This window comes from Anolis sagrei, chromosome 2, assembly GCF_037176765.1.
Source record: "Anolis sagrei isolate rAnoSag1 chromosome 2, rAnoSag1.mat, whole genome shotgun sequence".
In the NCBI taxonomy this organism is placed as follows: domain Eukaryota; kingdom Metazoa; phylum Chordata; class Lepidosauria; order Squamata; family Dactyloidae; genus Anolis; species Anolis sagrei.
Window position 1 is genome coordinate 159250991 of NC_090022.1, and position 25207 is coordinate 159276197.

General features: G+C 42.3%; 1 protein-coding gene across 1 annotated transcript in view; it reads left to right on the plus strand.

The window, feature by feature from the left end:
- Positions 1-16055: 16055 nt before the first annotated feature.
- DENND1C (DENN domain containing 1C) overlaps positions 16056-25207 on the plus strand; it is a 52264-nt gene continuing 43112 nt past the window's right edge. Inside the window, exons 1-3 of the mRNA XM_067463985.1 lie at positions 16056-16180; positions 18404-18468; positions 22491-22534. Of these exons, the coding sequence (XP_067320086.1) occupies positions 16164-16180; positions 18404-18468; positions 22491-22534 (126 nt within the window). The 5' untranslated portion in view covers positions 16056-16163. The remainder of the gene's footprint in view (positions 16181-18403; positions 18469-22490; positions 22535-25207) is intronic.

Here is a 25207-nt window from a genome sequence, read left to right on the forward strand (position 1 = left end):
TTGAACTTGTGACTTGTTCATGTTTGGGGAAAGTACCATAAAATATGCACTTTTTAAACCATGCACTATTCTCGATTTGCCATAAACAGGAAACATCATAATAGCAAACTTTCAATAATAAGATTGCAATTTAGCCTAACGTCAGAAGTTATATGTGCAGGATTCATATAAGTAAGGAATGAGTCTGTCAAGAAGGATATTTTGCCATCTGGGAGATATCCATAGCTTGGGTTCCCCCCACTCACATTGCTCACCAAATCTGACTCTTATCCGTATTTTTGGCTCACATGTAGTACAAAACTTCAACCATTCTTCAGAGAATTGTCTTAACACTTCAAAGTCAGATGTCATGTGATCCTGACAGAAACTACATCTTAAAAGGCAGTTGTGTAGAAGTAAAGGTATGATCTAAGGCTGGATCTACATTGCTCTGTATCCCAGGATCTGATCCCAGGCCCCTTCTAAACTGCCATAAAATCCAGATTATCAAATCAGATAATCCACATTATCCGCTTTGAACTGGATTATATGAGTCTACACTGCCATATAATCCATTTCAAAGCAGATGATCTGGATTTTATGTGGCAGCATAGAAGGGGCCTAAGACACAAATCTATTCTCTCCCTACTAATATCCAGTGTCCAAACTGTGTCCCTTTCTACATTGCTATTTAAAATTCAGATTAACTGGATTATAAGGCAGTGTAAACTCCTATCATCCAAAACAGATTATGTAGATTATCTACTTTAATAATCTGGATTTTATGTCAAGTGTAGAAGAGGCCTGAGTCCAATGAAAGGTGGGAGTGGAGCATTATTCCTATCAGTGGCATTTGCTGAGTTTCCTCCTATTTCCCTGAACAAAACTTCCAGCATTATTCTTGAGTTCAATTGCATGACACTGCCTGAGAAATCATTGTTTAATGGCCTGCTTTTGTCATTTGGAGGTTAATTGATGGTTTTGTTCTCCACTGGTGTCCTTGTGGGGTAAGAGTGTCTCCACCGATGAAGGGAGATGGAGCAACAAGCTGGGTGTGAGGCAAACAGGTTCTGGTTGTAAAGCAGGCTTGCCAGCTTGCCTCCGACTACTTTCCATTATTTATTTATTTTTGTCGTGTCAAGAGCGACCTGAGAAACTGCAAGTTGCTTCTGGTGTGAGAGAATTGGCCGTCTGCAAGGACGTTGCCCAGGGGACGCCCAGATGATTTGATGTTTTTATCATCCTTGTGGGAGGCTTCTCTCATGTCCCCACATGAGAAGCTGGAGTTGATAGAGGGAGCTCATCCGCCTCTCCCCGGATTCGAACCTGCAACCTGTCTGGTCTTCAGTCCTGCTGGTACAGGGGTTTATCCTACTGTGCCACCGTAATTAAACTGTAGTCCTCATTTGGTAATTATCCTCACAATACCCTTAAGCGCTCTCCATTAATTGTTTTCAGTTCAGGAGACTGATAGGACTGTTAACTAAGGGAATACAGTGGAGCATTGATCATTGCATCCAGTGCAGGGTGTGTGGCCGTTCTATGACCCACCAAAAAAAAACAACAGTGGTGCTGATATGATAACTGAAAATGGCTTTCTGAGAGCCATGGCTAGCTTGCCTTTTCAAATAAAGGAAGTTTTGTGTGTGCAACATCTAGTGCATTTTCTGGAAGGCTGAAAAGTTGTTAAGCCCCCTTCCACACAGCTAAATAAAAACCCCACATTATATCTATTTTGAACTGGAATATATGGCAGTGTGGACTAGATAACCAGTTCAAAGCAGATATTGCAGGATTTACTGCCTTGATATTTTGGGTTATATGGCTGTATTTAAGGGCCCTAAGAAAAACTAAGTCTTCCAGAGGCTAAGAACGTTAGTTCAAAGTTGTACTGTTACAGGGTTGTTTTTTTCTAAATTGTGAAATCAGGTGTCTGTCCCCCAATGGTATTAAGGTTCACTCATTCCCCATTCTCGCTGTAAAGACCAGCCTGGCATTTACTAAGAGCGGTTTTCATGTGTTAACAGTAACAATATAGGAGAATAGTAGGTGGCCAGATTGGGTCCACATGTTTACCCTGTTTTGTTTCAGAATATATCTGTCTCATTAGGACTGGCAGGTCGCAGGTTCAAATCCAGGGAGAGGCGGATGAGCTCCCTCTATCAGCTCCAGCTTCTCATGCGGGGACATGAGAGAAGCCTCCCACAAGGATGATAAAAGATCAAATCATCCGGGTGTCCCCTGGGCAACGTCCTTGCAGACGGCCAACTCTCTCACAACAGAAGCGACTTGCAGTTTCTCAGGTCGCTCCTGACATGACAAAAAAAAATTAGGACAATGAATGAGTATGGGGATAACTGGTTTCCTGAGAGATGTTTTGCACTCTTAAAAATAGTTTTGTATAAATATTTGCTTGTTTTCTTTACAAAAATATGGTGGGAATCATAGTCATTCCCATATTAAAAGGGAGAGGCATAAGAGACCACAAGGTCTTTCTGGTCCAGTCTCCTGCCATGCAGGAATACACAACACACTCCATGTTTTAGACCCCTTCTATTCTGCTATATAATCCAAATTACATAATCCAAAATCCACATTATTGCTTTGACCGAGATTATATGAGTCTACACTGTGATATAATACACTTCAAAGTAAATATTCTGAATTTTATATGGCAGTGTAGAAAGAGCCTTAGAGCCCTCCCACACAGCCCTATATCCCAGAATATCAAGGCAGAAATTCCCACAACATCTGCTTTGAACTGGGTTTTCTGAGCCCACATTCAGACATTGTGGGATTTTCTGCCCTGATATTCTGGGATATAGGGATGTGTGGAAGGGCTCTCAGATAAGCAGATATTGTGGGATTTTCTGCCTTGATATTCAGGGATTATTGATTCTATGATTCTATGATATAGGGCTGTGTGGAAAGGCCCCAAGACTTTGTAGCAGCAGAAATTCTTCAATAGAGATTTTTTTCCCTTCAAAGCCCAGTTACTCTCTCCCCAATGCAATTTAAGAGAAGAAAATGAGTAAAGATTAACCCTTAATTTAGGTCCAGTTTACCCCTGACCCCATCCTCACCCCCAGTCACCTGATAAGTTCTACTTTCCTTACTGGTAATTCCTTGACTTTTTTTTTTATCGTGTCAGAAGCGACCTGAGACAAGTAGCTTCTGGTGTGAGAGAATTAGCCATCTGCAATGATGTTGCCCAGGGGACACCCAGATGTGTCACCATCCTGTGGGAGGCTTCTCTCATTTCCCTGAATGGGAAGCTGGAGCTGAAAGACGGGAGTTCACTCTGTCTTGTTGATTCGAATCACTGACCTTCAGGGCAGCAGTTCAGCCGGCACAAAGGCTTAACACACTGTTCCACTGTGGCTCCTTATTCTTTGACTTGAATAGTTCTCATTTAAAAGGCACAAGTGGACTGCGACTCCGGATAATGAAGTTTGAATTCCCACCCAGCTATGAAAACCCACAGGGTGACTTTGGGCAAGTAACAAACTCTTACTTTTAGAAAATCTCATGGTACATTTGAACTTTATTTATTTATTTATTTATCTATCATGTCAGGGGCAACCAGACCATTGTATTACATTTCTAACAGAACAAAACAAACAAACAGATTTTAAAAAAACACAGGGTTTGCAAACTTGGTAGGTGATTAAATGTCCTTCGACCAGCATCTGACCACTTAGAGTGCCTCTGGTGTTGCCGCAAGAAGGTCCTCCATCGTGCATGTGGCAGGGCTCAGGTTGCATTGCAGCAGGTGGTCAGTGGTTTGCTCTTCACATTCGCATGTTGTGGATTCCACTTTGTAGCCCCATTTCTTAAGATTGGCTCTGCATCTCGTGGTGCCAGAGCACAGTCTGTTCATAACCTTCCAAGTCGCCCAGTTTTCTGTGTGCCTAGGAGGGAGTCTCTCATTTGGTACCAGTCATTGGTTGAGGTTCTGGATTTGAGCCTGCCACTTTTGGACTCTTGCTTGCTGGGGTGTTCCAGCTAGTGTCTCTGTAGATCTTAGAAAACTATTTCTGGATTTAAGTCGTTGACGTGCTGGCTGATACCCAAATAAGGGATGAGCTGGAGATGTCACTGCCTTTGAACTTGAAGGCACAGAACACAACAAAGGCATAGCAGGAACAAAACGTGGCCCCCGTAATGGTCAGATTAAATGTGTGCTGGGTTTATAGATACTTAAATCCCACCTTTCCTGCAATGTGCTTAAGGAAGCATATCAAGTGTTTCTCTTTCCCATTTTATAGCGACCCTGTGGGGCAGACCTGGTTGACTGAGGCCCCTTCTACACAGATGTATAAAATCCAGATTATTTGCTTTGAACCGGATTATCTGCCTTGATATTCTGGATTATATGGTAGTGTAGAAGGACCCTGAGTGAGTGGTTAGATGGATAGACTGTCCACCCAGGGAGTTTTCTTGACTCAGTGGGAATTCAAACCTGGTTCTTCTAAATTCTTGTCCAGCTCCTAAACCACAATAGCTGTGTAACAACCCTTTCTCTGTCTATCTCATTTGCATAATATTATTTTTTGAATTGTGAAATCAGGTGAGAGTGCCATAGCATGAAGGCATTTCACCTTGGAAATGAGATTGGCCAATCCTCTTGTTACCACACACCACTTAAAAGAGACAGGAAGCCTCTCTAAACCAGAAATTGGCAAACAGAGTGTCTTTTTCACATGTAGCTTCCATCAGAAATGCCAAACTACCTTCTTCCAAGGCATTTTTATTCATCTAGGCTAGGCCTCTGCCCTGTGCTTTGAGAACACACAATTATTTTTCTTCCTCGGTCTACATTGTTGTTGACCTCACTTTGCAAGGCTCTGGGTGCCAGTTTTCTGTGTACAAAGACAGCATCGTGATTCACTCATCCCATGGAAGTGTTTCCCCATTACAATGTGCCTCTTTGTGTGGAATAGAAAGACTCGGCACCACCTGTACTGCACTCTTGTTTTGTCCATGTTCCCAAGATGACCTCAGCTCAATTTGGGGTGGCAGGAGATCACATCCAGAACAAACAAGGCAGGCCTGGGATTTGAGTGCCGGAGACATAAAAGGCAAATGGTACCTCCATTCATTCATTAAAAAGGATCCACCTCCCAGTGAGAAGATGTCCTGACAAGCCGCATTGAAATTGTGTTTGTCATTTGTTATATTCATACGCTTGTCTTCTTCCAATGAGCTCAAGCTGGCATATGTGCCTCTGTTCCTCTCCACTTTATCCTCACAACAATCCTGCGAGGTAGGTTAGCCTTAGATTATATAATTAACCCAAGGTCACCCAAAGAAGCAGCTACATTCGTCTCTTGCAGCATGAAAAAGGATGTGGAAAGAAAGGGGGGAAGGAATCCAGACAATCCAGGGATCCAGGAACTGAATCCAGACAAGACAGAGGTCCTACTGGTCAGTCGTAAGGCTGAACAGGGCATAGGGTTACAGCCTGTGTTAGACTGAGTTACACTCCCCCTGAAGACACAGGTTCACAGCTTGGGAGTGATCCTCTACTCATCGCTGAGCCTGGAACCCCAGGTCTCGGTGGTGGCCGGAAGAGTTTTTGCACAATTAAAACTTGTGCGCCAGCTGCACCCGTACCTTGGGAAGTCTGATCTGGCCACAGTGGTCCACGCTCTTGTTACATCCTGAATAGATTACTGCAACACACTCTACGTGGGGTTGCCTTTGAAGACTGTTCGGAAACTTCAATTAGTCCAATGGGCGGCAGCCAGATTACTCACTGGAGCGTCATACAGGGAGCATACCACCCCTCTGCTATGTCAGCTCCACTGGCTGCCGATCCAGTTCCGAGCACAATTCAAAGTGCTGGTTTTGACCTACAAAACCCTATATGGTTCCGGCCCAGTGTATCTGTCTGAACGCATCTCCTTCTACGTCCCACCTCGGAGTGTAAGATCTTCTGGGGGGGGGGGCCTGCTCTCGGCTCCACCTCTATCACAAGTGAGGTTGGTGGGGACGAGGAGCAGGGCCTTCTCAGTGGTGGCCCCTCACCTGTGGAATTCACTCCCCGGGGAAATTAGGACATCGACATCCCTCCTCTCCTTTAGAAGGAAATTAAAAACATGGATCTGGGACCAGGCTTTTGGGTAATCTGGCAGATAGACAAAGGACAAGCAACGACTAGAATTGATGGATTTGACAATGTGGAATTGAATTTACGGACTCTGAGCTGAAATCGTTGAGCACTATACTGATTTTATGGATTATGATGTATAATGGAATGTTTTAATTGTTTTAATTACTGCTTATATATGTTTTATTTTTATCTTATTGTTGTGCTGGCATCGAATTGTGCCTTTTGTAAGCCGCCCTGAGTCCCCCCTCGGGGGTTGAGAAGGGCGGGGTAGAAGTGTAATAAATAAATAATAAATAATTAATGTAGTGGCACTAATATTGAAATTGAGCAATTTAAAGCAACTGCGGATAATGAGATCCGAACCACGGATAGCAAAACCCAAAGCACAAGTACCGAGTCCCATTAAGCGGGTGGCCAGTACCGGCAGTGGGCCGCCTGTGAATCTGTGTGCCTGGCGAGATGAAGAAGCAATATCTCAATATTTTCCTATCTAAATCTCACCAATAAGCCACCAAGGTAATTTATTCAAGTCATCTGAAATGGATGCCAACTCATGGTAAGCCACAGAGGGAAGCTGAGATGCCATGCATTGTAAAACTTGCATTTTTATAGACAGAAATCCATTGAATTCACCATGCATGCCCCAGCTGGAGCTAGCTTCAGCATGACTGGTTAGGCTTCGTTTACATCATGGACACCTGGGAGGGATTCACTGCAGAGGCGGGACTGTGGCGTCTGCCAGCCAATCAGAGAGCATTCCCTGCTTCCGATGTAGATTTCCCCTCTCCAATGGCTGGGGGACTCACACCGGTCTGGGAGACAAAGGAGTGCAAAGCACTCTGAATCATCTTTGTCCCAACGAGGGACAGAACAATGAGGGGCCATCAGGTCCCATGTATGTTATGAAAGTCTTTTGTGAAGATGCATGACCCACCAGGGTGAAATGAGCACCCATAGGGCCTATGTCCATTGTGTTTCCTGTGGAATATTTTCCAAAGTGATAGTATTAGCAATCCAATCCTGGAAAAAAGGGGAAATATCATTTTGAAAATAAGGACATAACTTTCTAAGCGTTGGGATGGCCATTCCAGTTGATTAATGTCTTTTGTAATTGTCCCAGTAGCAGCACAAAGAACCCTGGATTCCTGTTGTCCTTTGCACAGCTGGATTTATGGGGTCAGTAGAGATGGCCTGGCCCCAGAGATGATGGGTGATTGAAACCTTTATGATTGAGATGATGCCCAGGAAAATGGCTGGAGGGCGTTTCCTGAGTCATGAGATGCTGACGAAAGGTCACCAAGATCTTGCCGATTGGCTTCATACTCCAAAGTTTTATGAAACATAAAATATGACGTTACAGACACAAGTGGATCCACGGATACTGACAGAGACCCACAGTATGGAGTCCTGGGTATCCAAGGGGGGGGGGAAGGTTGGCTAAGGGGTTAGTTGGGGTGCAGGGTTGAGTGATTAGGAGGGAAGGAAGGAGGGGAGCCCCGCTTCAGGGGCCTTGAAGTCATGTGGTTACTGGAGCCAGCTCCTGGAAGCGAGAGGAGAGAGAAAAAGACATAGAAGGCAAAAGGATATACAAATATTCAAGCGTAGAGGATAACACAATGCAGTACATATTTATTAAAGAGTTATATTGTAATAAAGGGGGAAAGAAAGTACCTCCGATCATTTGCATAGCCAATTAATAGAACTTCAGGCTCCTGCTAACTGTAGAATTCTCCACTGTGGTACTGAAATTATTAGTTTATTGTTTTGACAGGGAGGTGAGGTTGGTGCTCAACAACAATTTCATTGAAAGTACAAGCAAAAACAAAAAGGTTGGTCTTATAGATGCTGCTGCATTCTCCTTCCTTCCCCCTTTTTATGCCTCAATCAGCCAATGATATTAGAGGCCAAGATGAAGTACTTTGGCCACATCATGAGAAGACAGGAAAGCTTAGAGAAGGCAATGATGCCGGGGAAAACAGAAGGAAAAAGGAGGAGGAGCTGACCAAGGGCAAGATGGATGGATGGCATCCTTGAAGTGACTGGATTGACCTTGAAGGAGCTGGGGGTGGTGACAGCCAACAGGGAGCTCTGGCATGGGCTGGTCCATGAAGTCACGAAGAGTCGGAAACGACTGAACGAATGAACAACAATAGCCAATGAATTTAATGGCTGAGTGAGGACTAAGAACCAGGATTTCCCAAGTTGCAGGAGTTTTAACTATTATATCACACTGGACAGACTGGCAAATAATAATGATGCAGCCATCTGGACATTTGCACAATCTTAAGAGACTGAAGGATTTTGTGGATTATTGGTTGTGCAGAACTTAAAAGAAGAAAGTGACAAATCTACAGACAGCTTTATGTGCTTAAAACATCCATTACAATATCCCAACCCACTCATAATGACTTCCTGCTTCCACTATACTGGTAGGTGATATATATCACAAGACATATTAAATAGCCACTGCGCACCTATTAATAGTAATGCACATGTTGATGTTGTTAAAATTATTACACTGGCCAACACACATTTTGGTGCCTAAAATGTTACACCTGTCTCTGGCTATATTTGACCTGCTGCTGGTTTCAGAAATGGCACCAGTTTTCCTCTTAGCTCTAGTTTTTGAGATACAGAAAAAATACCATATGCACTCTTCATCAGCTTGCTCATTAAAAGTTGTGATAATCATATCTAAGAAACTAGAGCTGATGCAGTCTGCCCTATTCATTTTTCTGAATCAGTTCCCCCAAATAATGCCAGGAACAGGCCTAAAAACCAAGACACCAAGAATTTGGTTGTTGTTGGGCTGTGTTATTAATAATAATATATAGTGACATAATGTATCTATGAATAAATAAGAAACATGCCAGGCATTTCATATTATTTCCCACAAAATCTGGTTCACAAATTGAGGTCCATAATCATGTTTTTATGATAGATAGAATTTAATTTATTATGTAATTTTAGTTTCTATATTAATATTATAACTTGTTGTTAGATGTTGGTTTATTTTGTGATTTGCGTGGCCCATAATTGTATCTGTGTTCATGGTTGTTTCAAGGCATTGAATGTTTGCCTTTGTGTTTTTGGTTGTCGGAATCCGCCCTTGGGGAGATGGGGTGGAATATGAATAAAGATTATTATTATTATTATTATTATTATTATTATTATTATTTGAAACACAACAAGATGAGTCCACAGCATTATTATGATTATTATTATTATTATTGTTCAAATTAAAATTCACAGTATGAGAAAATAATAATGCTGTGACTTCTTAATACAGTTCCCATGTTGTGGTAACTCCCAACTATAAAATTATTTTCATTGCTACTTCATAATTGTAATTTTGCTACTGTTATGAATTGTAATATAAATATCTGATATGCAGGATGTATTTTCATTCACTGGACCAAATTTAGCACAAATATCAGATACCAAATATGAATATTGGTGGGATGTGTGTGCAGGTACAACTGCACCAGGAGCTCCAATTTTGTTTGCTTTGCATTGAATGTTTGTTGTAGACCTAAGTTTCAGGGGCTCTGCAGATAGGTGGCTTCTTTTGGCTGCAATCATAGGGCAAGCCACCTGTCAATTATAGTTAGGTTCCTTAGTCCCACCCCCTTTTTGGGCTTTGGAAGGGAAGTGAGCCATTTTGAGTTTAGTTTTAGCCAGGTTAACCAATGTATGGGATGTGTGTTGCTTCCCCTGTAAAAGGCTTCAACCTTTAAGAATTCCAGGGTCACAGAAACTCTAACAGAATCTCCAGGGGAGAACAGCTTTAAGAGTCTCCTAAGAACTCAAGAGAAGCCTTCCACAGCCTTGAGAGTTTCTAGGAAGACAGCTTTAAGGTCTAAAGAACTCTAGCTGGAGAACATCCATTGCCTTGCTGGTAGGTCCTCTCAATTATGCTCGAGAAGCAGTTCGTCCTGGCAGCGGAACCCACACCAGTGAGGACTGGATTTTAGTCAGCCTTGGGAGAAGTTAAAAAAGGGGAATTTTCCTTTAGAGAAAGTTATTGAAGATAGTGCCTGTCCCCTGTGGGCAAGATTGAGAGAACGAATTCTTTATCAAGAAAGCTTTGAAGTACCTGTTTGATTTTTCAAGCCATATCAAGACTCTTTTGTAGTGGAAACCTCTGAGAACTTCTTCTTAGGCCCCTGGCTTCCCGCTGGGCAAAGGTTACACATCCTATATTTAAAGCCAACCAAATACAGGCCCAGCGGCGACAGAACAGTGTGTGTGTGTGTTGATTTTGTCATTGAACACCACCAACAACGGAATTGAACCAAATTTGGTGCACAGAACTTCCATGACCAGCAGAAAAAACGGGAAGGATTTGGTGGGCACTGACCTTGAGTTTTGGAGTTGTAGTTCACCTACATTTAGAGAGCACTGTGGACTCAAAGAATGATGGATCTGGACCAAACTTGGTATGAATACTCAATATGCCCATATGTGAACACTGGTGGAGTTTGGGGAAAATAGACCTTGACATTTGGGGGGTGTCGTTACTAGGATTTATCATTCACCTACATTCAAAGAACATTCTGAATCCTACCAACAATAGAATTGGGTCAAACTTCCCACACAGAAGCCCCATTACCAACAGAAAATACAGTGTTTTCTGATAGTCTTTGGTGACCCCTCTGACACCCCCTCATGACCCCCCCCCCAGGGTCCCAACCCCCAGGTTGAGAAATGCTGATATAACACAACAAAAATTTTATTCCCAAAAAGAAAAAAAATAGGAGGAGCCAGCATCTCCTGACTGTTAATAATATATTTCTAGCCCTCATAGTCAAATATTGTAATTGATGACTAATACTTTTCTCTGTTTTAAGCTTTAAAGTCATACATTGTATTTGATGACTAATAACTTTCTCTAGTTTAAGCCCATAGAATATCTTTTTCACTAGTTGGGGTTTCCATAGTTCCAGGTGGGACTTTAAAAGACAGAAATAGGAAGAAATTGGAGACTTTCTCATGATCGATTAAACGAATAATTATGTTCCCAAATTCCTATATATTGTAGTATCAGTGCATTCTTAGCAGGCATGTGGCCGGGGGGACGGGGGGACGGGGGACTTGGGGGCTTCACCCCCCCCCCCTGAAATTCTGATGGTGGTCCACGAGAAGGCCTTACTGGTGCATTATTTAAACTGCTATGTTTATTCATATCATTATCTGATCACTATACACAATATATCCCATATGCATGGGGGTATTGGGGTAACGATACAAAAGGTTTGCTAGGGTAGACCCTCTTTCACTCAGACTCAGCCCCCCCCCCCCCCCCCCCGAAACAAAATCCTGGCTACGGGCCTGATTCTTAGCATTAGTAAACTATACACAGAGACAACAATTATTTTTGTTTGGAAAGTTTCACTCACTTATAATGAATGCTCCACTAGAAAAAAAAAAAATCACCCTGCCTTTCCAGGGTCTTATTCTCATTATTTCAGTGCAAACTGTCATGTCAGAGCAATTTAATAATGTAAGGGAAATAAACTCATGGGGTAAATCACAGCAGTGAACTAAGGCCCCTTCTACGCTGCCATATAAAATCCAGCTTATCCATTTTGAACTGGATTATATGGTAATGTGAACTCATATAATCCAGTTCAAAGCAGATTATATCTGCTTTGATAATCTGGATTATATTACAGTGTAGAAGGGACCATAGTCTCATTCTCAAACAATTTAATCACATTGGCTCTCGTTAATTTTCCATTGCAAATTATGTCAACATCCAACACTGGTATCATGAAGGGTCATTGTGCTACTTTTTCAAATGCTCAAGCTCTAATTGTTAATGTCTGGTTTGGGGGGGGGGGGGGGGGGTATTTTATGTCCCTTTGACCTCACTTCTGAGAAATGCTGCCCATTATTACCAGCTGTGTGTGTGTACCCATGTACTCCTGCCATCTGAGGATAACTTCCATGCATTTCACAGAGCGCCCTCTAATCCACGGTATTATATAATTCATGAAAACTTGTGCCCATTTGTTAGCATTCAAGAGCTGTTTGTCATGTTGGTATAGTGGGTTCCCTGATCATTACTGCTCTGTGTCACACACTGAGTTCTAGACTGTGGGGCTGGTCCTAGACTCTGGAACTACGTTTGTTTCCTCCCAAAGTGGGGGGCACAAAGTGGGGGGCAAAATGAGGGGATATAACTAAAATTATAAAGTTAGATTGTTGTTGTTTTTTTTTAATTTTTTATTGATTTGTCACAATTATTACATACTATTGCATTTTATACATCAACCTCTTTAACATGTTGTTTTGTTGTTTTGCTTTGACATTTCCTCCCCTTTTCTCTTTTTTTTCCCCCTTTTTTTTCACCTCAGTGCTCCCCTCCACCCGTCTCAAGCCACATTTCTTACATTTCATCTGTCCAAAATTTCATTTCTTCTTGTGACGGTAATTTTCCTTCCTTATTTTTTAATCCATTTACCACAAATTTTCCCCATATAGCATCAAAATCACTTTGTTTCCATATACCTTTTTTAACCTTTAATATACATGTCAGTTTATCATTTAATGCTATTTTCCATGCTTCCTTATACCACTCCTCTATTTGTATATTCATTTCTTTTTTCCAATTCCTTGCTATGAGCAGTCTTGCTATAGTTAGTAAGTTTGTTATCGCTTCTTTATCCTCCTTTTTCAGTTGCTTATTGGTATATAATGATAATAAGGCTATACTAGGAATAAAGTTAGATTGTTAAAATACAATTGAATGGATCATGATATTAAAAGCATGATATTAAAAGTCTAATAAAAGGGACAGACTGGTCATCCTTTGAGAAATATGTGAAAGACAAGAAGCAGAGAGACAGTATTTAGTAACGTGTTTATAATTCTATTATCTTTAATACATTTATCTCTGTTTTTTTCCTTGTCTATGATATAATGATTTCACTATCAATACCGCATGTCCAAAGCTGAGCTGCTGAGCAGTTGCTTAACAGCCAGCTTGAGATTTTGCCCTAACATCCTGTCACTGCTTCCCATGACCTGAAATCCCCTTTGTAGCACATGTATTAAGTCTTACCCATAAAATGCCACAGCTTAAAGCTGTTCCAAAGCCTTCTGCTTCTCCAATAATCAACACGCACATGCCCCATTCCCCAGCATTACAATGAAGAGAAGTATATGCACGGCAAAATATACACGCAGTTCAAGATTGTGAATCCCACCTTTCTCAACCCAGTGGGACTCAAGCCAGCCTTACAACTGGCAGCAATTTGATGCCAAGCATACATGCATTGATACACAATAAGAATTAAAACCAAACAAACCTAACTTATTAAAAACATCAATTAAAATCACATCATCCAAAATATAATCCAGGGCCGCTCCATTTATCAACACATTCGTAAAAGTAAAGGTTTTCCCCTGACATTAAGTCCAGTTGTGTCCGACCCTGGGAGTTAGTGCTCATCTTCATTTCTAAGCCAAAGAGCTGGCATTGTTCATAGACACCTCCAAGGTCATGGATCCAGCATGACTGTGAAGCCGAGCATAACCCCCCCCCCCCCCACAAGGGATGGTGACTTACAGTTCTCCAAAGGACAAAGGTACCAGACTGCACAATAGGGGTTAAGTCTTGGTCAATTTGCCAAGGCCTTAACAATGAGGACCCCATGAAACTTTGGGAATGGCTAGACCTTGGGGTTTCTGCCTCTCTCTCTCTCTCTCTCTCTCGAGAGAGAGAGAGCTGTAGTTTTCCAAGGACCATGGGACCAGCTTCCATCCCAGCGCTTCCATCCCAGCGTCTTGACCCAGTGGAACTCCATAGACTCCCTTTGTCTGGCTTTTTGAATTCTGCTACATTCAAGGACTCGCTCTCTACCCATGAACTTTCTTCAAGACAACTTATGAATTCATGCTGTGTCCTGTTATTGTCTGCTTTTTATAATTGGTATTATTAATCTCTCTCTGGGGTCCCGGATGGGAAGATAGCTGCATATGATTTCCCTGTGTATAATTTCAGGCTGCCATCATTGTTCCCCTGTCTCACAGCCAGGAAGGATCAGGACACATGTTGACCCTTTGTCTCACAAGAGCACATGGCATTCCTTTGTTTAAGGACCCCTTTCCCAGATTCCTTTGTGCTCCCTCATCCCGCCTCCATTTCTCCTGATTGGCTGTTGCCACCAGACGGCAGAGGTCTCCCCATTGGTTCCTACGCCCAATCATGGCAGGGAACAACAGGGAAGCCGGGGTGGGGAGTTTGAACTCTACAACTTTGAATTTGCTATAAATATGACTGTATTGGTGTATTCACCTCATGCTTAGCTTGGCGAATGATTGCAGCTTTGCATCCGGTTTCAGCTGAATCACATTAAACTTCAATGGCTCTTCTTCAACTGGTGAGACTTTTATTGGGAAATCAGGGGAAAATATGGGATGCTTCTCTGTCTCGCCAGGGAAAAAATAACTCTTTGATGAATCTAATTGGTCTCTGCCTCCTGGCAAAGACCCCTAAATTTTAGCTCTATAACAACTGCATGGAGTGCCATTACCTTCCCACCAGAGCGGTACCTATTAATCTACTCACATTTTGCATGTTTTCAAACTTCTAGGTTGGCAGAAGCTGGGGCTGACAGCAGGAGCTCACCCAGCTCCCCGGATTCGAACCTGCGACCTTTCAGTCAACAAGTTTAGCAGCTCAGTGGTTTAGGCCAGTGCACCACCGGAGGCTTCATCAACAACATTATCAACCAATAATTGTGGCAGGGGAGAAGTAGAAAAAGGAAAAGATCAGAAAGAGAAAGAGATGGGAGAGAGAGAAGTAAAAACAAGAATTAAAAGAGGAAAAATCATATGTATAGGGTGATAGGATGGTTTGGATCAGGGATACTCAACCTATACTATGATGTCCATATCACCTCTCAATTTCTTGTTATTTAAAAAATGTATGGAGATCATCAATATTAAGACCTTTTCATGTCTATTTCCACATATTGTCTTCTCGCTAAGTAAAGTATATAAGTATCTGGCAAGTGACTCATCTGATGATGCATCTGATGGAAATAGGATGCAATCTGCAAAAGTTTAAGTATTTGCTGCAACAGATTAGCACAGCTAACCCTTACCAAAATAAGGTAAGCCTTCAATATTCTCTTACGTAATAAAGTGATAGCATCCTTGCTATCACATGTCTCTGGATTCACATAAGTACTAATTTCATTGTGTGGATTTTGGGGGTGTTAAGTGATTTCAGCTCTGCTAAAATCGTGGTTTCGGGGACCCAGAGTGCCATGCTTTCCAGAAGGCCAAATGAGACACAGATGAATTGAAGGCAAAAGCAGAGGTTATTCTCAGTGATCAAAGAGGATGTCAGTGAAAAAAGCACTCCAAAGGACTGACATACCACCGTTGCAAATACAGAGCATTTTTATTTTGTTTGGCAGCTATTCAAGAAACTCGTACTTGCTTCTGATTGGCCCAGAAACTTCCAGCTAGGACCCGCACTCTGATTGGCTTTAAGGTAAGGGCACGCATGTTTACTATGAGTCCCAATGGAGCTGTGTCTTGTAATCCATATTTTTATACATTTCATAATTTGGGGTCTGATTTCTCAATATCAGGGGGAGGATTTTTTTTTGAGCCATGGATGACTAAATCCATGTAGGAAGAATCTGTGAATATGGAGGACCAATTGCACGGTAGGTTTGAGAAAGGGTAGGGTTTTTACAACCCAAATTTTGCTTCATTCCTCTAATCTGCTATTACCTTAACTTGAATGTTCAGGAAAGCAGATAAGGGGTACAGCTAAATATCAGAAAGTGACTAAACCAACAACAGCCCTCCCCTCCCCCAAGTCCTGAAAGCTTCCACTCTGCAGTGCGCAAAGGGAGTCACAGGCCTCGTACTTCCTCTCACAAAAAGCCACAAAAGGAAATGCTGCTTTTGAAATATGCCAAAGTGAGCTCTGCAGAGACTTGTTAGTCTTCAGGGCTTCAGTCTGGGCTTCTCGTCTGGATGGGAGGAAAGATTTCTGCTTTGGTGCTTCTATTGGATGACCATGTGACAGAACGGATTAAGGGCAATGGGATCCCGGATCAAGTAAGGCCTTGGGCTCGGTTCTGTGGGTCGACCTGTCAAAATTGCTTTCTTGCCTTCACCTGTCTTCAGCTGAAAAACTATATCGAATCCATAGATCAGATGGAAAATGGGACTCCTTGTGATTTGAGAGTTGGGGTTGAGCAAAGCTTCAACCCCTACTACTTAACATGCTGCAAGATATTTCTTTCAATCTTACTTATACGGAACAGATCTCCAACATGAGTGCTGAGTAGTGACTGCTTAGATAAGCAATTGCTGAGTCAGGCCAAGTAGTCCTTGGAAAACCCAAGAGGCTACTAACTTTTGACAGGTTCTTGGGTTGACCAAGGGAAAAGATGTATGTCAGTTTGTGTGCTTTTTCTTATAAGAGTATCTTGGCAAGCAGTCACTAATGTGGGAGACAATAAATTACAAGATGAACTCTGTATCCATAGATATGTAAAACCACCGATAATAATGAACCTCTGAAATGTAGGACTTCCAGCCCAAAAAGGTCAGCTGAAGCAAGGCTTTTAAAACTTTTTCTGCACATGATCCCATTCAATCCGGGAAATTTTTATTTACCCTCAGGTATATAGGTAATGGGGCTCCATGCAGTCATGCCAGCCACATGGCCTTGGAGGTGTCTATGGACAACGCTGGCTCTTCGGCTTTAAAAAAAGAGATGAGCACCAACCCCTAGAGTTGGATATGACTGGACTTAGTGTCAGGGGAAAACCTTTACCTTTACTTTATATAGGTATATAAATAAAGTATATATACCACTGAAAATAAATCAGCATTTGGAAGGCTTGCTAAACAGGCTGGTTTTTCATTTTTGTGAAGTGCAGCTGACACATTTACTGCAGAGTGCAGTGTAAATATGATCAGAATTGTGAAAATGTCTAGATGGCATTCAGAAACCTTCCGTATTGCCAATTTTTGTGGAAAATCTTGAACGAAGGGGACCCTATTTAGGGTTAGGACCACAGTTTAAGAAACAGTGCTCTGGAGGACCTTGACAATGCTAGAGAAGTCATGTTTTCTTGGACATGAATGAATGAAACTGTGGGTTTCTGTAGATGTGGGTACTGTAGATGTAAGAGCCATACTGTAGTACTTTTAAATGTAGCCAGGATCGAGGAGCATCTTGACTTTCATATGTGATTGGATTACAACTCCTATCATCCTATGTTGGGGTGGCCTGACAGGTGTAGTCCAAAACGATTGAAATTCATATGTTCTTTACTCTGGATTTAGACTGAGAGGCTGTGCAAGTTTCAAAAACCAGAATTCAAGTGTCTTAACATTGACTATGTGGGCTATGGCTGAAGTAAGTTTACACTCACTTCAGGGCCAACAATTCTCCGCCTTGCCATTTTCAATACTAAGAAATCCAAAATACATAGAACTGAGTTTTTTTGTTGACCATCGTCATATGGAGCCATTTTTGATTAGCTATCCTAAAGTGTGGCAAAAAATATATATTGAGAACTGACACACAAGTGGGACCAGAATTCATTTTTACTTTATGTGTTGTGGTGACCCACAACTGGATCACACATCCTGAACTAAAGTGGGTTGAGGTGGGATAGCTGATATTAGCATTTTCTACATCAAGGGTTTTCAAACTTTTTAAACAGAGGGCCAGGTCACAGTCCCTCAAACTGTTGGAGGGCCGGATTATAATTTGAAATAAACATGAATTAATTTCTATGCACATTGCACATATCTTATTTGTAGTGCAAAAAAACCCCTTAAAAACAATACAATAATTAAAATTAAGAACAATTTTAGCAAATATAGACTTATTAGTATTTCAATGGGAAGTGTGGGCCTGCTTTTGGCTGATGAGATAGGATTGTTGTTGTTGTTGTTGTTGTTGTTGTTGTTGTTGTTGTGTGCTTTCAAGTCATTTCAGACTTAGGTTGACCCTGAGTAAGGGTCGGGTAAATGACCTTGGAGGGCCGCATCCAGTCCTTGGGCCTTAGTTTGAGGACCCCTGCTCTACATGGTCACTGAAAGAGAAGAAACACACTTTTTCAATACAAAAATTATAAGTGGGCATTCAAAGAGGTCTTCACTTCAACTATTAGGGATCCCATGTGGCTCTACCTTTCCCAGAGGATCCACACCTCGACAACTGAGCCATTCCTGCCTTTCAATTAATGTGGCTCCCAAAAAGCTTGTGTTTTGCCAGTGTTTAAGCCACTTTGGATCCATTGATTCATTTTCTCTCCTCAGGGAAAATCCACAGAAAATATTTGATCTTTTCTTCGAGGCTGCTTGTCCAGTGTCTGGAGATGATGGTGAGTCCTGGCTGCAACAGACATAAATACTTGGGGGCAGGCCCATATCTAGGGGGCCTTGAGGGGCTTCAGCCCCCCCCCCCCCCCCCAAATTCTCAGGGTGGTCCACGAGAAGGCCTTACTGGTACATTATTTAAACTTTTATGTTTATTCATATCATGATCTGATCACCATGCTCAATATATCCCATATGCATGGGGGTATTGGGATAATGATACAAAAGGTTTGCTAGGGTAAATCCTGAGCCCTTACCCCCCCCCAAACCAAACGCAGCCCCCCCAAACCAAACTCAGTCTCCCTGAATCAAACTCACCCCCCCCCCAATAAAAATCCTGGTTATGGGCCTGCTTGGGGGGTAAAGTAGTGGTGAAGGACACGGTCAGTCTTGCCATGTATAGACTAATGGGGGGAAGCTGGGCAGTATAGACTAATAGGGGAGAAGCACAGGGGGAAGCCAGGTAGTGACATTTTCCCCCAAGTAATAGGAAAGGCGTTGCTGTGGGCAATGTGGGGCCCAGGGAAATTGATTCCCCCACTGGCCGACAGATTTGCCACACCGACTGACAAATCCCCGTGCTTGGCCCGCATTAGTTGACTTCATGTGATGAGGTCCTTAGCACACAGCTCTCTGTCCCATCACCCGTTACTGCTGCTTCCCAGCATCTGTCACCTTGCCCTGCCTAATGTTAGGGCCGCTTCAGTATGCAAGGTTTGCAGCTTGGGTGTGATCCTGGTTTCATCACTGAGCCTGGAACCTCAGGTTTTGGCGGTGACCAGGGAAGCATTTTCACAGTTTATTTATTTATTTATTTATTTAGCAGTTTTGTATACCGGTCTTCTCACCTCCATCGAGGGACTCAGGCCGGTTTCCAACAGTAATATCACAAACAGTCATTAAAAACATCATATTACATATTAGACTAAAAACATTAAAATAGCAAAATGCAGTCATAGAGTTAATACTTGTGCGCCAGCTGCACCCATATCTTGGAAAGTCTGACTTGGCCACGGTAGTCCACGCTCTGGTTACATCCCGTATAGACTACTGCAACGCTCTCCACGTGGGGTCACCTTTGAAAACGGTCCGGAAGCTTCAACTAGTCCAACGAACAGCAACCAGGTTACTAACAGGAGCGGCACTCAGGGAACATACAACCCCTTTGTTGCACCAGCTCCACTGGCTGCTGGTTTGCTACCGGGCCCAATTCAAAGTGCTGGCTTTGGTCTATAAAGCCCTAAATGCTTCTGGCCCAACTTACTTGTCTGAATGTGTCTCCCCTTACAAACTATTGAGGACTCTAAGATCGTCTGGGGAGGCCATGCTCGCAGTCCCACCTTCATCTCAAGTACATTTGGCGGGGACGAGAGACAGGACCTTCTCAGTGGTGGCCCCTCAGCTATGGAACACCCTCCCTAGGGAGATTAGATCTGCTCCCTCCCTCTTAACGTTTCGGAGGCAAGTTAAAACATGGCTGTTCGAGCAAGCGTTTACAAATGCAGAGTAGCTAGTATAGGAAATCAAATGATTTGACAATGGAACTGGACAATGCTTAATAATAATGAGTTGCTAATGATGCTGTTTTTATTGCTTTTGTGGAGTTTTATATTATTTAATGTTTTAATCTGTATTATGTTTTTATACGTACTGATTTGTTGGAAACCGCCTTGAATCGCCGATTGGCTGAGAAAGGCGGTATGCAAATACAGTAAATAAATAAATAAATAAATAAATAAATATTCGACAGGAGTCCAAAGCTTGCTTAAGGCAACAAGCTACAGCTTCATCACACCAGAGCATGAATCCACTTTAAATCCGGTTTCTGCCTCCTGCAGAATTCTGGGGTTTGTAGTTTAGTGAGACCAAGGACCTGCCTGGCTAAGTTGTTTAAAGGCCCCTCACTAAACCACAAGACCCTGAATTTTAAACTGGATTTAAAGTGGATCCATGCTCTAGTGTGATGAGGTCCTTAGTCTCTCCGCCTGCCTCTTTTCCAGTTCCATGGGCTCTGAGCATTCCTAATAGCTTCCTTCCTTCCTTTGGTTTGTTCCAGTGTCTTGAGGTAGCATTTAGGTAGTGGTTAAAATTTAGAAAAAGAAAGGAAATGGAAATCCACTATATAAGTGACGCTGTCCAAGGAAGCTGGTTTGAAGACCAAACCGCACCCCTGGAGTGCCTGGAAACAGAACAAGACAGAGTGAAGCTCTTTCATCATCTCTTATCAGTCTTACTTCTTCCTCCGCACAGCTTGGTTAGTTTCTGAATGCTGGAGGTGGGCGGTCTCATGCATGTCTGCAGCTGTGCTTGACTTGGAGGCCTTGCTCTGAAATACAAGTGCAAGAGGACTGTGGCTGCCCGGTAGCATATTTTCAAAATGGAGATGCTTTCTGTTATTATTGTCCTCCTGTGAGCAGATATTCAGAATGACCATTAGGCTCAAGCATGGCTAACTCGTGGCTCAGATTGAAAACTGCATTTTGCAAAAAGCAATCAAGGTCATGGGCTTCATGGTTCAGTGTAAGCAACATTGATCTCATCAAGTGTGGCTGCGCTAAAATATTGGTTTACTTTCATTTTCTTTCATTTTTTAAAGGCTTTGTGCAAATCACATCAGAGAGTGCTTTGTTTTAAATTTTGAATATGTTTTTAATGGATCTTAACTGAATTTTTTTAATACCAGTGATTTTTAATTCTATTTTAATGTTTGTATATTTGTAGATTTTAAATTGTCTTGAAATGCTTTTAATCTAAGCCACTTTGAGTCTCCTTATGGAGAGGAAAAGTGGGGTACAGGCCCGTAGCCAGGATTTCAATTCGGGGGGAGGGGCTGAATTTTTTTCAGGGGGGTTTCGGGGGGCTGAGTTTCGGGGGGGGGGGGGCTGAGTCTGAGTGAAAGGGGGTCTAGCCTAGCAAACCTTTTGCATCATTACCCCAATACCCCCATGCATATGGGATAGATTGAGTATGGTGATCAGATCATGATATGAATAAACATAACAGTTCAAATAATGCACCAGTAAGGCCTTTTCATGAAACACCATGAGAATTTGGGGGGGGGGGGGCTGAAGCCCCTCAAGCCCCCCCCCCCCCCCCCCCCGGCTACATGCCTGGTGGGGTATAAATATTGTGCAATTAAATCCTTCCTCATCTCCGGATCCCCCTTCCTGACAATTTTACATTGCCCTATCTCCCAGTGTTTTTAAAATTTTTAAATTCCATTTTTGAATTAGCCCTGCCCAGTGAAATTCCTTTGTGTTTTAACGTTTGATTTTATATTGCTGTGTCGTCTATTATATTAGTTTTTGCATTTTATGTATTTTATTTTCTGGTTTTGTTATATTTTTGTAATATTGTGTTATTGTACTGATAGACGTGGCTTTATGTAAGCCACCCCAGTCCCCCTGGGGGAGATGAGCAGGGTATAAATAAAGTTATTATTATTATTATTATTATTATTATTAATAATAATAATAATAAAAATAGTCGTCATCATCCTGTTACCTCAAATATATTGTCTTTCTGTTCTTTTGCTTGTATCTTTCTAATAGTATTGTCAAAGGCTTTCATGGCCGGAATCACTGGGTTGTTGTAGGTTTTTCCGGACTATATGGCCATGTTCTAGAGGCATTTTCTCCTGACGTTTCGCCTGCATCTGTAGCAAGCATCCTCAGAGGTAGTGAGATCTGTTGGAACTAGGAAAAAAGGGGTTTATATATTTGTCTCACCCTGGTCATTCCACAGATATATAAACCCCTTTTTTCCTAGTTCCAACAGACCTCACTACCTCTGAGGATGCTTGCCATAGATGCAGGCAAAACGTCAGGAGAAAATGCCTCTAGAACATGGCCATATAGCCCGGAAAAACCTACAACAATCCTTTCTAATAGTGCCAAATTCCAAACAAAGCAGGTTATGCTCAGTAATTGGGAAAATCCTACAACACCTAGTTAAGACCTATGGTACAAAAGGGTTGGAATCAACGTATCTGAATGCCATCAGCTGACTTTGCTCTTTCTCTATACAGATCCCCAAGTGCTCAGACAGTTCCCACTGGAGTTCGATGACCAGGTCTGTCATTTTTTACAACATTGTTGTCCCTTCTTAGTCCCTTATATCCCAAAATCACTGCAGGGGTGTGCCTAAGTTGCTACCTATTCTCTTGGCTCTAAAATCTACCTGTTATGTAGAGATACAACAGTTAGCCATTATTCAGCAGGCTTTCTGCAAATGAGATGTATAATGCTGGTCAACCTGGCTTGTTTTCCCAAACTGCTTTTTCTTGCTCGCAAGAGTAGATCAACCATAATGTAAAGCATCTTCTTGGTAGAGAGTAAATTTGCATTTCTTCTCTACTATAGAGTGCAGCAAACTGGAAAGGCACAGCATCTCTCCATCCAGAAGGAAACAGAAAGGGCGGGGGGGGGGGGGTGTGTGATTTTATTAATATGTGAATGATAGCAGGTGCAGCATCTAAAGCATGAGAGTTTGAACAAGTGGGTCTGTGTCCCCGTCCCCGTCCCCCAGGCTAAATTACCCATAGAGTCTTGTCATAGAATCATAAAATCCTAGAGTTGGAAGAGACCTCATGGGCCATCCAGTCCAACCCTCTGCCAAGAAGCAGTAATATTGCATTCAAAGCACCCCTGACAGATGGCCATCCAGTCTCTGTTTAAAAGCTTCCAAAGAAGGAGCCTCCACCACACTCCGTGGCAGAGAGTTCCACTGCTGAACGGCTCTCACAGTCAGGAAGTTCTTCCTCGTGTTCAGATGGAATCTCCTTTATCGTAGTTTGAAGCCATTGTTCCGCATCCTAGTCTCCAGAGAAGCAGAAAACAAGCTTGCTCCTTCCACCTTGTGACTTCCTCTCACATATTTATACACGGCTATCATATCTCCTCTCAGTCTTCTCTTCTTCAGGCTAAACATGCCCAGCTCCTTAAGCCACTCCTCATAGGGCTTGTTCTCCAGACCCTTGATCATTTTAGTCGCCCTCCTCTGGACACATTCCGGCTTGTCAATATCTTTCTTCAATTGTGGTACCCAGAATTGAACACAATATTCCAGGTGTGGTCTAACCAAGGTGGAATAGAGGGGTAGCATGACTTCCCTAGATCTAGACACTATGCTCCTATTGATGCAAGCCAAAATCCCATTGGCCTTTTTGCCGCTACATGACATTGTTGGCTCACGAGGACAACACAAATCAGGGTCATTCTCTTTCAAGTGTCCATTCACACTGCAAAATTAAGGCAGTTTCACGCCGCATTTACTGCAATGGTTTGATAGAAAACCTGTCAATAGTCCCTAATTGCACCATGATTCTTATGCACTTACCTTATGCAATAAGGTCTGGATGTTTCTGATATCAGGAGTCAGGGTTGTCCTCCTCTCCCCCATTCCCTCCCTCAGGAATAAATAGGTTTAAATAAATATATACATCTGTATAATTTATTAAACTCTGCAAAAATACAAATTTCCTTTTTAAAACATTTTTTCTTCATTTACTTGAGATACAGAATTGTTGGAAGGTAGATTGTCCTCCCCAACAGGAATTGAGGCTGCAGAGCAGCAAAGTAGCAGAATTGTGCTATTACATAAACTAGGATTCTTCAAACTAATGCCTGAGGGCTGCATACGGCCTTCGAAGGTCATTTACCCAGCCCTTGCTCAGGATCAACCTAAGTCTGAAACGACTTGAAAGCACACAACAACAACCTTATCTCGTCAGCCAAAAGCAAGCCCACGCTTCCCAAATAAGGTTATATTTGTTAAAATTGTTCTTCATTTTAATTATTCTATTGTTTTTAAGTGTTTTTTGCACTACAAATAAGATACTGCAGTGTGCATAGAAATTCATTCATATTTTTTTTCAAATTATAATCAGGTCCTCCAACAGTTTGAGGGACTGTGACCTGGCCCTCTGTTTAAAACGTTTGAGGACCCCTGACATACACATGCAGGAATGAAAATGCTCATCTCGATAAGTACCCAGGATTGTTGGTTGCGTGAATGCCGTGGGGTGGCAGCTTTGTGCAGTAGCATCCTTAACAAAGCAAGCTGACATTGCAGACTTGCACATAATGAGATGGATTCCAACTACCATTAATTGCACTTAGTGCGAATAATTAATATCTGTAGGACTTCAGTCTTGGCTAACTTTCCCCATCAGTTTCATAGGAGAGCCTAAATGTGCAAATCTTCACTTGAAGACTGGATAATTCCAACTGACAGAACTAGAAATAAGGCCCCCTGAATTGAATAAGACTAATCTCTGAACAGATCCTCATCAGAATACATGGAGAATGCCTGTTATGCTTTGCTTGCTGTTTGGTTTGAGCTGAAGTCATTTTTAGATGCTTATACTAGCCATCCCCTGCCACACATTCCTGTGGCCCACATGGGGGTTCTGTGTGGGAGGTTTGGCCCAATTCTATCGTTGGTGGGGTTCAGAATGCTCTGTGATTGTAGGTGAACTATAAATCCCAGCAACTACAACTCCCAAATGTCAAGATTCTATTTTCTCCAAACTCCACCAGTGTTCGCATTTGGACATATTGAATGTTCGTGTAGAGTTTGGTCCGGATTCATCATTGTTTGAGTCTACAGTGATCTCTGGATGTAGGTGAACTACAACTCCAAAACCAAAGGACACTGCCGACCAAACCCTTCCAGTATTTTCTGTTGGTCATGGGAGAACTGTGTGCCAAGTTTGGTTCAATTCCATCATTGGTGGGGTTCAGA